The 15,295-nt window shown below is 45.9% G+C and overlaps 1 protein-coding gene across 10 annotated transcripts in view; it reads right to left on the bottom strand.

Moving 5' to 3' along the window:
- ablim2 (actin binding LIM protein family, member 2) overlaps nt 1–15,295 on the bottom strand; it is a 153,648-nt gene that overhangs the window by 14,124 nt on the left and 124,229 nt on the right. For 6 of the 10 annotated variants that reach the window (XM_061709470.1, XM_061709472.1, XM_061709479.1 and 3 more), the window contains 7 exons: nt 14,571–14,810; nt 10,719–10,790; nt 5,994–6,101; nt 3,599–3,652; nt 1,045–1,082; nt 268–376; nt 123–181 (listed from right to left, as the gene is read on the bottom strand). In XM_061709470.1, the coding sequence (XP_061565454.1) occupies nt 123–181; nt 268–376; nt 1,045–1,082; nt 3,599–3,652; nt 5,994–6,101; nt 10,719–10,790; nt 14,571–14,810 (680 nt within the window). The remainder of the gene's footprint in view (nt 1–122; nt 182–267; nt 377–1,044; nt 1,083–3,598; nt 3,653–5,993; nt 6,102–10,718; nt 10,791–14,570; nt 14,811–15,295) is intronic. The other 4 variants (XM_061709478.1, XM_061709476.1, XM_061709475.1 and 1 more) reach the window with 4 other exon arrangements.

Here is a 15,295-nt window from a genome sequence, read left to right as displayed (position 1 = left end):
ACCGGCCTCTTCTCTCACGTTAACTCAGGAGCGTCTCTGGCTGATCTGCCCAAGATCTCAGATTATTTCAGCTACACCACGTATCTACATTCAACAAAGCCAAGGACAGTTTGGGGGCTTACCTTGTAGATGCCGTTTCTTCCGTAACCAGGTAAAGACGCAGACTTATTGTAGGGGAAATCTACGGAGATGCACACACAGTTAGGCCCGCTTTACGCTTCAGGACCCACAAAAAACCTGACGGAGCTGGAAAGAAGGGCTTCTTACTGGGCTGGGAAATGTCCGTGGGCAGACTGCAGGTGGATTTGCGCGGGTCCAGGTCGTCCGGAACCATCGGACCGTCAACCTCACCCTTCAAGATCATCCAGGTCGTCCTCTGCAGGCGGAAGGGGAGGGAGGAAGGAAGAAACAGAGGACAGGAAGATGGACAGAGGTGATGGGTGAGGACAATGCGGGAGTTAGCGAATTAGCGAGTGGATGTTCAAGTACCGTATTTTCCGCACTATAAGGCGCACCTAAAAGCATTAAAAAAAAAACTGTGCGCCTTATAATCCGGTGCGCCTTATATATGGATCAATATTGAGCCGCAACAGGTCTTGCAACCATAGACATATATACGTAGACGCCTCATGACATGCTGGAACGTAATCAAGCGTCGCCGCCATATTGGATGGGTCTCCTCACTCCAGCAGAATGAACTACACTGGAGTTACAGAGTTACAGTTACAGCCAGCACACGCAAGAAGCTGCATAACAGTTCTTTTTAAGGGTTTTAGCTCCCCAGCCCCAGTTGCAGGCCCAACAGGGTAGTATACACCCTGGAATGACCTGGATTTATTTAGTACGGGTTGCCGACCCTTGGTCTAATGGATGCATAACATAACCCCGGCTTCTACTGTAGCGCCTTATAACGCGGTGTGCCTTATATATGGAAAAAGTTTTAAAATACGTCATTCATTGAAGGTGCGCCTTATAATGCGGAAAATACGGTATTGGCAAAGTTAAAGAAAGTGACTAGGACATGAACAGCCTACACAGACTCACCTTGCCATCCTCCCCATCCTGCCAGGATGTTCTAGAAGCTGCAAAACAGTCAAATGTTACAGGTTAATGTGCTGGATCACATGGCTCTGCACCAGTTACTCCAGAGATGTAATCATCACCTCCACGGAACGACACATGCACGGCATGGAGAGAACACACCAGCCACATCGCCGTTCACATGGTCGCATGAGAGCTACACGGCGCCCTGTGGGAGTTTGGTGAAGTTACGGCGAAGCTGGGGCAGATATTTTGGCCTCACGTTACGGTGATTTCAGGGTCTGATTCCATTAAACGTCCCCAAGCTTTTCTGACTGGTTGTCTTCACCTGCGGTGCCGACATCAGCACCTGATCCCCAACAAACGAATGCTTTGCTGGTTCGGATCGATGAGTTTTGCAAGGAAATAAATAAAGATGGGAAGTTATACGACTGTATCCACACGGATGCGATCTTCAGCTCTGCTACCGGAACCGATGCTTTATCAGTCCCCGACTGAGTTACGGGGAAAAACAGAAACAAATAACTTGTGAACTCAACAGCTCAATGCCATTTTCCATTGGCATTTTATGACTATTTCTTGACTCTCACAGTAAAACGGGACAAAGTGCATCCCTTTTCAGCTCAATACGGGACGTGTACTTTAGTTTATAAATACGGGACGATTCGGTTTTTCAAGGGACGTTAGGCAACCCTAGGTTGGTCCCGAGGGCTGTCAGTCAGGTAGAAGGTCTTTCTAGACCCTAAACCAAACTCCCACAGGTGTAGCTGATCCTTGTGTCTGCTGGAGGAGCAGCTCCTCTGATTCACCGTCCCCCTCTCTCCCGTGTGTGACAGAACCCCCCGAGACTCCAGATCTCATGCATCCCAGGTGCCTTGGCCGTGTGCAAACGCAGCGCTCTCACGTAGGAACCAGGGGGGGAACTACGACTGCGGGACGCTGTGATGCAGACACACGGATGAGGACACGGTGACTGACACGGCACAAACACCAACCACCACCATCCACGTTCACGACCACAGGGACAGCTTCACCATGAACCCACAGCTGAGCTGGTGACGCCAGCGCAGGCATGCATGACTGGAGCCGGCAGACATCCCGTATCCTAGCAGCCTCGCTCCCACGTCTACGGGAACGCCACCGCTGTTCTGATCCTGGGAACGACGTTCCTTAAAGGGGAAGAAGCAGATGTGGTGCCTCGACGGTAGCGCCCAACGTCCGTTGTGACCAAGGCACCCCTTGTTTTTGCTCCAAGTGAAGATGACATCTAAATTTACTGCCCAAAGTTGAACGACCCTGGGCCCTGAATCAGACAGGTTGTGAGTGAGGCTACCTGTAAAATTCAGAATCCAATTTAAAATTTTATTACTTGCATATAAAGCCCAAAACGGCTTAGCTCTGCATTATTTGCAAGACCTGATAGTGCCTTATGTTCCTGGCAGACCTCTCCGTTCTCGGAGTGCAGGTTTACTTGTAGTTCCTAGAGTATCTAAATGTAGATTTGGAGGGCGGGCGTTCTGCTATCAGGCACCATTACTATGGAACCAACTTCCAATCTGGGTTAAGGAGGCTGACACCACCTCCACCTTTAAAACTAAACTTAAAACCTTTCTGTTTAGTAAAGCCTATAGTTGGTGTTTAGTAAACCTCTAGCTGGTGTTGGTAAATCTCTAGTTATTGTAAACTCTAGTGTGTTAGAGTCAGTAGTCATAGTTGCAGCTAAAGAACAAGACTATAATAGTTAGTCACAAACATAGCTTCGTGGTAGATATGCTGCTATAGGCTTATGCTGCAGGGGGGCACCGACATGATCCGCTGGGCGGTGCCTCTCACCCTTCTTCTCCTCTCCTCTTCCCTTCGTCTCTTTTCCATTCCATTTTTATTTAATATAAGTATCTCATAGCTATCATTTTTGTCCATCGTTCCTGTAGTTTCTTGTGCCGGCCCCCCCTTTTTTCTCTTTTGTGCATGTTTGCAGGCCGGAGCTTCGGGAGCTGCGTGCTGGCCTGCGGTCCCGCCCCCACACCCCACCCCCCCACCCCCGGTCATCCTGTTGCTGCTTCCACCTGCCTGCGCCCCCCCCCGATCGATGAGCGTATCTGGGGCCAACGGCCACATATGGTGCTTTCCCACTATTGTGATGACATCAGATACAGCCAACTCAGCCGCTTAGAACCTCGGCAGAGTAGATAAAGAAACGGCACGTTAGACCCCTAGTGGAAAAGAACCAAACCGAGTGGAGCAGAGTCTAGTCGAGTTAAGTAGGTACTAGTGGAAAAGCGCCATAAGTTCATGTCATTGGAGGACAACTGCTCTGGAAACTCTGCGCTTTTTATCATGCATGCGATGCTCCGTCACCAGCTCTGTGAGTGGAGATCTATAGAGTCTACTGGACGAGTGCAAGTGGACAAGTGGGGAAAAACAGGAAACTGACTGGGAGACCGTGAGACAGGGACACCGGGACACCAGGGACACCAGGACACCGGGACGTGACGTGCGACACATCGTGCAGAGACCAGACCAGAGAAGGAAGCGTTAAACAGGACATAGACTGTACCATGCTGTCTGTAGATGGGGGGTTTTCTATAGATATTATCTTTGACCGTAGTCTCTGAAGATGGGAACAGAGCAGGAGAAGGGAGATGGAAGAAGCCAGCATGGACAGGGGGGAGAGAAAGAAAGAGAAACAAATGGAAAAAGAAGCATGAGTTAACTGTTATCAAAGGATGAGATCATCTGAGGAAGCAAACGTTGCAGCTCGCATCAACGTGAGACGGGGGTCACTGTCGTTACCGCACATCAGAAACATCCGCTTTTTTAATGGTTTTCATGCAAACATGTTCAAAAGGGACCCGTTTGCTCAAGGGGAACGGCAGGTTATTGGATGCAGAACAAGTCAATGACCTCAATTAATAATCCTTCACAAACACAACATGAAGACTCCTGATTCACAGAGCTGAAGGATTACGCTTGGTTAACGTGTCTTGGGGTGACGTCATCCTCGTCAGAAGCATCTGACGACCGTTGCACGTGCAGCCACGGCAGACACATGACTCCCAATAAAACAGCTCGGGTGTCTTTTCCCCGACTTGTTTCAGGGCCTGTCAGCATCTGAAACAACGCTCGGGTAAAAGCCAGGACAATGACGATGAAGCCATGGTAACCCTTTATTTTACAGTGCAGTAATAACCAGGTAATACCAAGGTAATTACACTGTAATTACCTTGTTGAACATTCTATTTACAAGGTAATTGCATGGTAACTACCAGGTAAATACCTGGTTGTTTAAACTAAACATTACTAGGTAATTACAAAGACATTAGATGGGAACTATGAGGAAAATTACAGGTATTTACTAGGTTAATATTGGTAACTACCAGTCAATTTACCATGTAATTACTCTGAAATTACATGAATTATTTCTAAGTAAGTACCAGGTAATTACTAAGTATTTTTCAGAAAACTACCAGGAAATTATAACCTATATTTGAGGTAGTTACCAGCTAATTACACTTCAATGACCATGTAGTTAACTTGTATTTACTATACATTTCATGGATAACTACCGGGTATTTACCCATTCATTATTGATTTATGTATTATCAATGGATTGGTGCAGGCACCCCCGAGGGTGTAAATGACTCTATTGACCTTGTAATTAACCTGATAGTTACCATGTTTTACCTGGCAATTGGCAGGTACTTACCTTGTAGTTACTTGCCCATTAATTCTATTTCCTATGTATTTACCCAATAAGTACAGAAATGTTTACCTGGCTTTTACTCAGTAATTAAAGTGAAACTGGACTGTAAAAGAAAGCGTGTGTTGTTTCCATAATACTACCTGGTACTTCCTCATTAAGTACAGAAATAATTACCTGATATTTACCCATTAGTTAAAGTGAAACTGGACTGTAAAAGAAAGGGTTACCGAAGCGGTTAAGTGGATCGTCGTTAACTGGTTCTTCCACTTAACGTACGAGCACCATGGGAGCAGATCTGGTCCCTCCTCCGCACGACTGACGATGAGTTTGTCAATGACAACAACATGTTTGGACTAGGGATGGGAATCGAGAACCGGTTCTTGTTCAGAACCGGTACCCAGTGCTTCAATTCATTGGAATCGTTTGCAAATCTTGCAAATGATTCCCTTTTCGATTCCAGTGGGCACTAATAACGTCATCACACACGTTGCGTAGTTTACGTTGCAAAGTTTACGTTGCGTAGCAGTCAATAGTAAACATGGCGCCCAAGCGATACAAACCCTTGAAAGTCTGGTTACATTTCAGTAAAAAAAAGGTGAACTTACAATACTTGCCAAGTGGATATTTCGTCAAAGGGAGGAAATACTACCAACATGCAAAAACATTTGCGCACACATTACGTAAACCTAACCCTTTTTCCAAATGAGAATATATAAGGGAATTGATAAAGAACCGAAAAGTTAAGCAGAATCAAAAATGGAATTGGAATAGTAAAAGTCTTATCAATTCCCATCCCTAGTTGGGACAAACAGACGTCCATCCTGGACAGACTGCTATGAATCAAGGTGACATTGTCTATCTCGGTCCAGATGGCATTTAAGTTAAAGTGGTGACATCTGGATGGGAGTGGCTGCTGCGTTACACGTCCCGGCCCTGCGCTTGGCTCTCAGGCGCCCGGGTCCGAGCGCCAAGCTGCCACAAAGTTTAGTTTAGTTTTCGACGGGTCCGTAACGTTGGACCTCCAGACGCCGAGCTTCTACCCTCGTAACCCCGGTCCAGAGCTTCAGTCCAAACATAGGGAGCTGGGTTTGGTGCTGAGGCTCGATTCCTCTGGTTTGGTGGTGATCTCACAGCTTACCTTGGATTTCACCTCGACAGCTACGGCCACCACCGAGGCAAGAGAAAGTTATAAAGGTGCGAAGAAAATGCTGAGCGGCGCTGTGAGCAGAGCGGGGCGTTCATGGCCTACCTGGTATGTGGAAGTGGCGAGGAGCAGCCACGTACGTAGACGTGGAGGAGGGGGATTTGCCATCGGAGTAGGTGGATAAGCTGGGGGTGCTGCGACCACTTTCACTACCTCCAGGGGGAGACGGAAGCGGGGGACATCGGAAATGGAAGGCAGAAGGGGAAGGGGGGGTGGAGGAAACAAAGGATGTGGGGAGCAAAAGAAAAGGTAGTGTTATGGTGAGCGTTTGATAAAGCTCAAGTATGAAGCTAACTAGTTAAGGTCTAACCCTGCCAGTGATCTGATAACCCAGCCATGCACTGTCTCCGTCTGGACTCGGGAGACTTAGGGGACTCAGGAGATCCGGCGGACTCGGTAAACTGGGCAACGTGTCATTAAGTGTCTGTTAGTCTTAAATAGGGTGTACACACAGCTAGGATCTGTGCTGCAGGAGTTTCCCAGGACTTCACGGGTAACCCCGCGGCCCAGACCATCACCCCTCCACTACCGTGCCCTCCAAACACGATGGTGTGATTTATGAACATCGTCCCAGAAGTCCAACGGTTTGTTCAGACGCAGCTTTGCAAACCTCAGAATCAGAATCGTCTTTATTGACCAGGATCGAACATTGTCCAACAAGGAATTTGACTCCGGTAATTTCGCTCTTTAGATTTAAAAAATATCAAACAGTAAATAAACAAATGTGGCACTTATTGAACTATATACAATGAAAGAACTGAAGGTGCAGCAGTATGAGGTAGAAAAAATGACGGCTCTGAATAAAATAACATATATACAATTATGCAAAAAAGTGAGAGGTGCAGCAGAGTGAGGCAGACATGATTATTGCCGGAAGGTGCATTGTTACAGCATGTAACTGCTATTGTGTGTATGTAAAGGCACTGACTGACTCCTATTTGTAATAATCATCTGCCCCCCCCCCTCAACTTAACACTCAACATTAATGGTAATGCTACATACTACTTCCATTACACACGCATGGGTTCACTGTGGAAGCATCCGGGGCCAAACTGAGATGGTGCACGGTGGTAAACACCAACCCCACCCCAACCTTTCTGATTTGGTTGTGCTGCCATGAAAGGAAAACGACATTTCCTCCGTTTTAAACATTCAATATCCTTCACGTGTTCTACTGTGAATGAAAAATGGCTTTGTGGGATTTGTAAATCACCAACTTTTTTCTGCAATCAGGGTTTTTATGTTTTGCCAAGTTTTAGGGTGTAACAGATGTGGGTTTTTGCTGACTGCGCACACGAGTTGCGTGGGGAATATCCAGAATCCACCCCAGCGCGCCTCGTCACACGCCGGCTGGGTGATGGAATCACTGACACCCTCAAAGCCAAGGATAATAAACACCCTGCATCCAGAGCTCCGAGGAGGAAACGGAGCACGGCGGCGAGCGTGTCTGCAAGTGTGTTAACGCTCCTCTAATTGAACGCACACTTTCCTCTCCTCGGAGAGAGAGGACTCATCAGTAGCAATCTGGATGCAAGCGCATGAGATCATCCACACGCACAGCCGTGCCGTGCAAGCCACCTCCTGCACACAACCACACACAGGCCCACGTCCAGGCCAGGGGACTGCTAGTGCACGTCTGAACCTCTGCACAAACATCTGGAGCAGGAGGCTGAGGGAGGAGATGCAGGAACGTTCATCTGGAAAGATTATTAGAAGAAAGCATGTCTTCGTCACCCCGTTCCACCCTCTCCCCATGTGAACGCATGACATATTGAGTTCAGCATCACCCCCTGGGTCTCTTTCATCTTCAACTCCAGACACAACCTATCATACTTACAGCTCAATCTAACAAAGACCAAAGACATGGCAATTGATTTCAGGAAGAATGCAAAAACACCTGAACCGGTTAGGATTAAGGGACAAGTCCTTGAACAAGTGCAGTCCTATAAATATCTGGGGACAATCATTGGCTCTACCCTAAACTTTAAGGAGAACTACAAAGCTGTGACCAGGAAGGGACACCAGCGGCTGTTCTGTCCGAGGAAGTTGTCCCGTTTCCACATTGATAGGACCATGGTGACACTTCTTTATCATGCTTTTATTGAATCTGTTTTAACTTTTTCACTAGCATCATGGTTGGGAAACCTGCCCCTAAAAAATAGGAGCTCACTCAACCAGATCATTAAATGGTCGGCTGTTTGGGGAAACACAGCTGGGCCTGGAGTCGCTGGACGCCAAGCAGTTGCAGCGGCTCCAGCTCTATCTCAATGATGCCTCCCATCCCTTAGCGAGTGAGTTCCAGCTACTGCCATCAGGACGCAGATCCATAGTCCCCAGAACCAGGACCTATAGGAACAGCTTTGTCCCTGCTGCTGTCTCTCTTTTAAACAAATCCTAACGCATTTTATTCATTGCTGAGGTCTATCCTGCTTTTAACTTATTTATTTCTACCTATTAGAAACCCTGACCTTGGTTCTACCTCTATTCATTGTTCTTTGCCTTGTGGGCAATATCTACTTTTATCCTGTACAGTGAGCTTGTGAGAACCTGCCATGTCTGTCTTGTGCTGTCGTAAACCTGTTCTCTGTATTTGTCCCGTGTCAAATTAATGTCTGTAAAGATTATGTGTGAGATGCCTTCTTCCAGCTACTGCAAAACAAATCTACCTACGGGTACTAATAAAGTCGCTTTGAACTGGAACTTAATCCAGTCAAACTCTGGAGCACATCTGTGATTTTCGGGGGTTGTGCTCTTGACGGATTTCTGTGCAGGTCACAGCTTGTCCACATGTAACACCATGATGGACCACGACAGTGTCCACAAGGGGTCAGAGGACGGAGGAATTACAGCTTCAATGACATGCGTAGGGGGGCAGGGTTGAGTCCAAATGCTCAGCGTCTCCTGTTAGGGTTTGGCACACCCTTCCTCCGCCAGAGGGCCCCAAAGCCTGACAACCATTCAGCCTCGTCACCCAGTCTGCTCTTAAGCCTGCCTCCCAAAAGCTGCAGTGTTAGATGATTCTCTCCAGCTCAGAGCCCCGTACTCTGCCCGTTTTCCTCGACTTCCCTAGTTTCCCGTTCGTGGACCTTCCCTTCTTAGGTCCTTTTGGATTACTTTTTCCAGCCGTGAGTTTCCCTCCGGTCTGCACCTTTTGTTGGACTTTCCAGACGCATTTTTACGGTCTGTGATTTTGCTTGCCTTCCTCCCCTCCTGTGGAGAGCTTTTTGTTAATAAACTTTGTTATACCTGAACCTTGCTCGTGTTGTCCTGCATTTGGGTCCGCCCTCTTTCCCTTGAGCCTAACACCTCCATTGTCAAGTTGGCCAACCAGACCTCTTTGGCAACAGGGGGCTGCTTCTGGGTCTGCTATTGGGCCTGTTCTGCAGTGCCTGAATAAATGATCCCCCTGGTGAGAGGCCCAAGGGAAGACCCGGGACTCTCGGAAGACATCATACAGTATCTCTTATATGGCCAGGAAAAGAGAGCAAGGTCTGAGTTTCTGGGGAGGTTTTGGTCTGATAGGATACGGAAGAGTATTAGGGCCAGGCAGGAGAAAAATGTTTTATTGAGCAAAAAAGTCGAAATGTCAAGAAAAAAGTCGAAATGTTGAGAAAAAAGTAAAAATTTCGTGAATAAAGTCAAAATGTTGAGAAAAAAGTCAAACTTTCATGAATAAAGTCAAAATTTTAAGAAAAAAGTCGAAATGTTGAGAAAAAAGTTGAGATTAATGTTGAAGTATAATTTCGAGAAAAAAGTCGAAATGTCGAAATGTTGAGAAAAAAGGCGAAATTACGACTTTATTCACGAAATTTCGACTTTTTTCTTGAAATTGTATTTCAACATTAATCTCGACATTTGGACTTTTTTCTCGAAATTTCATCTTTGAAAAAAGTGGAAATGTATTTCAACTTTATTCCCGAAGTTTCGACTTTATTCTCAAAATTTCGACAAAAAAAGTGCACAATAAAAAAAAAATCTTCCACTCTCAATTTTTTTTTCTCTTGCCTGGCCCTAATACTCCTTCCATAGATAGGATGAACTCTCTGGAGAAGGAGGGACATTTTATTTCAGTGAACAACTGGAACTGCTGAAGAACCCATCTGTGAGGAACTTTCTTCAAGATGCTTCAAGGCTCCTTTTGTTGTATCAATGAATCTTCCAAGATCTCTTCTTAGGCTCCAGTTTATTTCCATTTATCTATTTGCCTTTTAGTGAATCCATTCTTAAATGCCTACAGTACCTTTGCTTATAAACAAGCCTTTAACATGACGTGCATATCTGGAATTATACACTTTTGTCAAATGCAATGATCAAGAAACTCAATCAAAACACAAAACCACTTCCTTCCAGATTTCTATCAAGTACAAGACAAGTTCAACACCGAGGGGAGGAGGTCTGACGAGAAACTCGGGATCATTCAGGGAAAACAAAAGAAGAGATTAGATGTCAAAGGCAGGCAAACGACCGGGTCAGTGATCCGAACAGACAAACACACACACAGGAAACCCATCTCGTCTGGAACTGAAGGGAAATGCCAAGTGCATCAAAGTCACAGAGCTACATTCAGTCAAACCATGCACCACAAAAACCACTTCCACAGGCACAAGTCAACAGGGCAGGCAGGAGGAGAAAACCGAGTGGTCCTGAAACGTACCCCAGGGAAACCGGACAACACCACGATACCAAACAACATCACAAAACCTGCCGAGCATTCCACTGAGGAGAGGGGAGACAGAGACGGGGGTGTAGGAGGACCGCCGTGGTCTTTACCGTTGGGAGCAGGTAAACTCAGGTGCAGGGACGTCCTAGGTCTAGGATCAGGTAGGGGGTCCTGTCTGAACCCTGAGGGGTGAAGGACAGCAAGGGATTTAGTGAGGGGAGCTGCTTGGACAGACTGTTGAGCTGAATCTCAGGAATGGATCCCAACTACACTTCCCAGAGTGCACCAGTAGCAGCAAGCTGGCTGCTGGTCACCTGATCAGTCATTCTCACTGATTTGAGCGCCTGAGAAAGACTGGGGGAACCTCAGTTAGGGTGCTTTCAGACCTGTGGCCCATTTGTTTTGTTCCGATTCAGGGGCTAAATCGATACAGTTGTTTCGTTTGTGTTCACAAGGCAACCGTCTGTAACGGTTCAAAGCTGTTAACCCTTGTGCTGTCTTCGGGTCAAGGAAGGAGGAAGAGAAGAAGGGAGGAAAGAGGGAAGGAAGGAAGGAAGATGAAAAGAAGGAAAGAAGGAAGGACAGAAGAAAAGAAGGAAGGGAGGAAAGAAGGGAGGAAAGAAGGGAGGAAGGAATGAAGGAAGGAAGGAAGGAAGGAAGGAAGGAAGGAAGGAAGGAAGGAAGGAAGGAAGGAAGGAAGGAAGGAAGGAAGGAAGGAAGGAAGGGAAGAAGGAAGGGAGAAAAGAGGAAGGGAAGAAGGAAGGAGAGAGCAGGAGGAAAGAAAGAAAGAAGGAGGGGAAAACAGAAGGAAGGAAGGAAGGAAGGAAGGAAGGAAGGAAGGAAGGAAGGAAGGAAGGAAGGAAAAAGGAAGGAAGGAAGGAAGGAAGGAAGGAAGGAAAGAAGGAAGGAAGGAAGGAAGGAAGGAAGGAAGGAAGGAAGGAAGGAAGGAAGGAAGGAAGGAAGGAAGGAAGGAAGGAAGGAAGGAAGGAAGGAAGGAAGGAAGGACGGACGGACGGACGGACGGACGGAAGGAAGGAAGGAAGGAAGGAAGGAAGGAAGGAAGGAAGGAAGGAAGGAAGGAAGGAAGGAAGGAAGGAAGGAAGGAAGGAAGGAAGGAGAGAGCAGGAAGAAGGAAGGAAGGAAGGGAAAAAAGAAGGAAGAAAGGAAGAAAAGGATGAAAGGAAGGAAGGAAATAAAGAAGGAAGGAAGGAAGGACGGAAGGGACAAAAGAGGAAGGGAAGAAGGAAGGAAGGAAGGGAAAAAAGAGGAAGGGAGAAGGAAGGAGAGAGCAGGAGGAAAAAAGGATAGGAGAATTAGGTCATTCTGACCCGGAGACAGCAAAAGGGTTAACAAATACCATGCGCGAACCAACTGTTAACTCATTGGTCAGAAATGAACGCGGAAAGAGTTTCCTCTTCTTTACCCCGGGAAAAACAACAACTATGGAGCATCGTAGGCGAGTGTGGCTAGTTTGTTTCTGTGTGTTTCTGTGTGGATTCTGTTCTCACTGCAAACGAACCGCTCCAGGTCTGGAATGGAATCGGGCCGAGACCACCTCTCCTAGGATCTCAGCTCGCTTGGTTTGTCCCGCATCCGAGTGCGATTGCTGTGTTCACATAAACCAAACGAACCGATCTTTAGGGGGAAACGCTCCCTGTTTCGGAACAACTGCTCCAAACGGGACTGAGGTGAAAGCACCCTTAGTCAAACAAACAAACTTCAGAGAAAAGAAGCTCCAAGTCCACTCATGGATTCAGTCCAAAGACGCCAATGATCGGTGAAATGTTTTATTTGCTTTCATGCTGCTTAATATGGTCAAGTTTATGTTTAACTGCTGTATAGATTGGTCAATGAAAGCATTGCAGCATTGACTTCATTGGTTTGGTGTTGAATGAGTTTGCACTAAGATAATGTTTCATTTTTCAGTAAGAAAACATTTCATTTTGAGTTTGAAAAATTAAAAGTATAGAATACAGAGGGATGATAAAAAGGTGAAAATGTTACAATTCTGTTGAATGTTAAAGCTTTACTAAAAATGTGGAAAGTTCATGAAATAAGATTTCTCTTTATTCCATTTAAAAGGTTTAAAAGGCTTAAAATGTGAGAAATTCATGATATTAGATTTTTCTTTATTCAATTTAAAGGCTTAAAAGATTGATTAATTTAAAAATGTTTAAGACGTTAACTTTTGTTTCTGTCTTTAAAGGTTTACAACCTATTGTGATGAAATGACCAACCAATCAAAGAAAAATAAAAGTTTGAGTTGTAAATTGGAATTGAGTTGTCCTTGTGTCGTTTGGAGGGAAAAAGAGGTTGGACTTGACAGTTACAGAATCCGAGGGGATGCTCACAGCCCTGGTTTGTGATGTTGAGTTTGGAGATGTGTGATATCGTAACGGTGTTAGCAGTTGCAAGGATTTAGTTCAAGAGTCGATGCAGATAAAGCTTCATGAGCGATCAAACAAACAGCACACACCAGGAAGGTTCTGCTTCCCTGTAGGACCCGAGTCTCCGGGTGACCCAGAGACCCCACAGCGGACCACTTTCCAACACACGGTTAATCCGGTTAATCCGGTGCTCAACCACAACCCATGCCAGGTGAGGTCAGTTCGGTGGTGCACTGGCACGTTGCTGCTGTCTCCACATCTGCAGAATTACACCTTTCAAAGGGATTCCATCTTTAAAAATTTAGGGCCAATCCCAATGTTCACCCTACCCACTACCACTTCACCCTCAAAATGAAGCCACAGGGGTAGGGCCCTTGTAATCCTCCCTAGGGATTGGGACACCACTTGCTACGTCACTGCGTGGTTTATGTTCGGGTACGTAAGCGGCCCTGGGGATTTCACGGATTTTTGTGAGATCAGGTTGAAAACGTTGCAGCTTCACATTAAGCCTGATTTATGGTTCCGCGTTAAATCGACGCAGAGCCTACGGCATACGGCGCGCGTCGCCGCGTAACATACACCGTAGGCTCTGCGTTGGTGTAACACGGAACCATAAACCAGCCTTTATTCTGGCGAGATCTGAAAAAACTTTGCAACAATGAGCAAGCGAGTGATTATGTACATTCACTGAGTGAATATTATGAAAGTAAAATACAGGACTGTCTCAGAAAATTTGAATATTGTGATAAAGTTCTTTATTTTCTGTAATGCAATTAAAAAAAACAAAAATGTCATACATTCTGGATTCATTACAAATCAACTGAAATATTGCAAGCCTTTTATTATTTTAATATTGCTGATTATGGTTTATAGTTTAAGATTAAGATTCCCAGAATATTCAAATTTTTTGAGATAGGATATTTGAGTTTTCTTTCTTTTTGCCATGATCAGCAATATTAAAATAATAAAAGGCTTAGAATATTTCAATTGATTTGTAATTAATCCAGAATGTATGACATTTTTGCATTACAGAAAATTAAGGACTTCATCACAATATTCTAATTTTCTGAGACAGTCTGTATATTTCTCACTAGAAATGTAATCAAAACGCATTTTTATGCAGAAACTAACTCAAAATATTGATTTTATTCTCTAAAAAATGATAAATGTCCACCATGTTTTTTTGTTTGATTCAGTCTGCAAATGATGACGTAAAGCATTCTGGGACATTTTCTCTAGCCCTCGGTCAGCTAGTCAGCATCTGAAATCCCTCGCTCTGAAGGGCTAGATTCATACCCACTAGCCCTCGTTATCCCCACTCCCCCTACATGCAAAGAGGAATTGGGACACCACTACCCTCACGGGAACGCGCAAAATGTAGGGGTAGGGATTGGGACTGGCCCTTAAGGTTCCTTCTTCTTGCTCAGGGAACACCATGACCACATTTGTATGGGGATTTAAAGTCGAATGGGAGCATTTTGTACGTTCCCTCTCAACCGTGTGGGGCTTGACAGCAGCAAGGATCCCAGTAACCCCCCCACCGTTGTCTGGCGGGGGTCAGGCACGCCCGGATACCTCTGAAGTACGGGATGTAGCGGTGCTGCTGCAGCATGGCCAGGGTGGTGGGGTTCAGCTGCAGGGACAGGCCTGCACCGCCCCCTGGTGGGGTGGGGGAGTACTGGCCCGGCCCACCTTCAGCCCCGCTGGAGTAGTACACCGGGAGAGACGACGGATCCGTGGCCCGGGCGGGGGCCGGCTTTACGCGGCCTGGGGAGTTTGGGGGCAAGTATCTACTGCCGGGCAGTAGCTGTGGTCCTGGACATCCAATCACAGCACACAGGACAACGGGGTTACTGACGGACCGCTACGTCTCCTTTACCTGGAACAATGTTTTCAAAACTCTGAGCTAGGAGGAGAAATGGAGGCGTGGTAACCAGTACTGGAGATGAGGGGGGTGAGGGGGGATGAGGGGGGGATGGCATCCCCCCCTGAAATAAAAACGGTCCAAATCATCCCCCCTGTAAAACTGTCATCCCTCCTTTCCATCCCTTATGTCATTTCATCAATGAATGTGGTTTTACTGCTATTTCAACATTTAGAGTCATCACCAGAAAAATTACACCAGAAAAATAACTTATTTGACAATTTTCACCTGTTTCAAGTAAATTTTCACTTGAAATAAATAGGAAAATCTGCCAGTGGGACAAGATTTATCTTCTCATTACAAGCAAAAAAATCTTGTTCCACTGGCAGATTTTTCTACTTATTTCAAGTGAAAATCTACTTGAAACAGGTAAAAA

Source organism: Cololabis saira, chromosome 20 (genome assembly GCF_033807715.1).
Source record: "Cololabis saira isolate AMF1-May2022 chromosome 20, fColSai1.1, whole genome shotgun sequence".
In the NCBI taxonomy this organism is placed as follows: domain Eukaryota; kingdom Metazoa; phylum Chordata; class Actinopteri; order Beloniformes; family Belonidae; genus Cololabis; species Cololabis saira.
The sequence above is the reverse complement of the archived record's forward strand: the minus strand, read 5'-3'. Positions and strand labels throughout refer to the sequence as shown.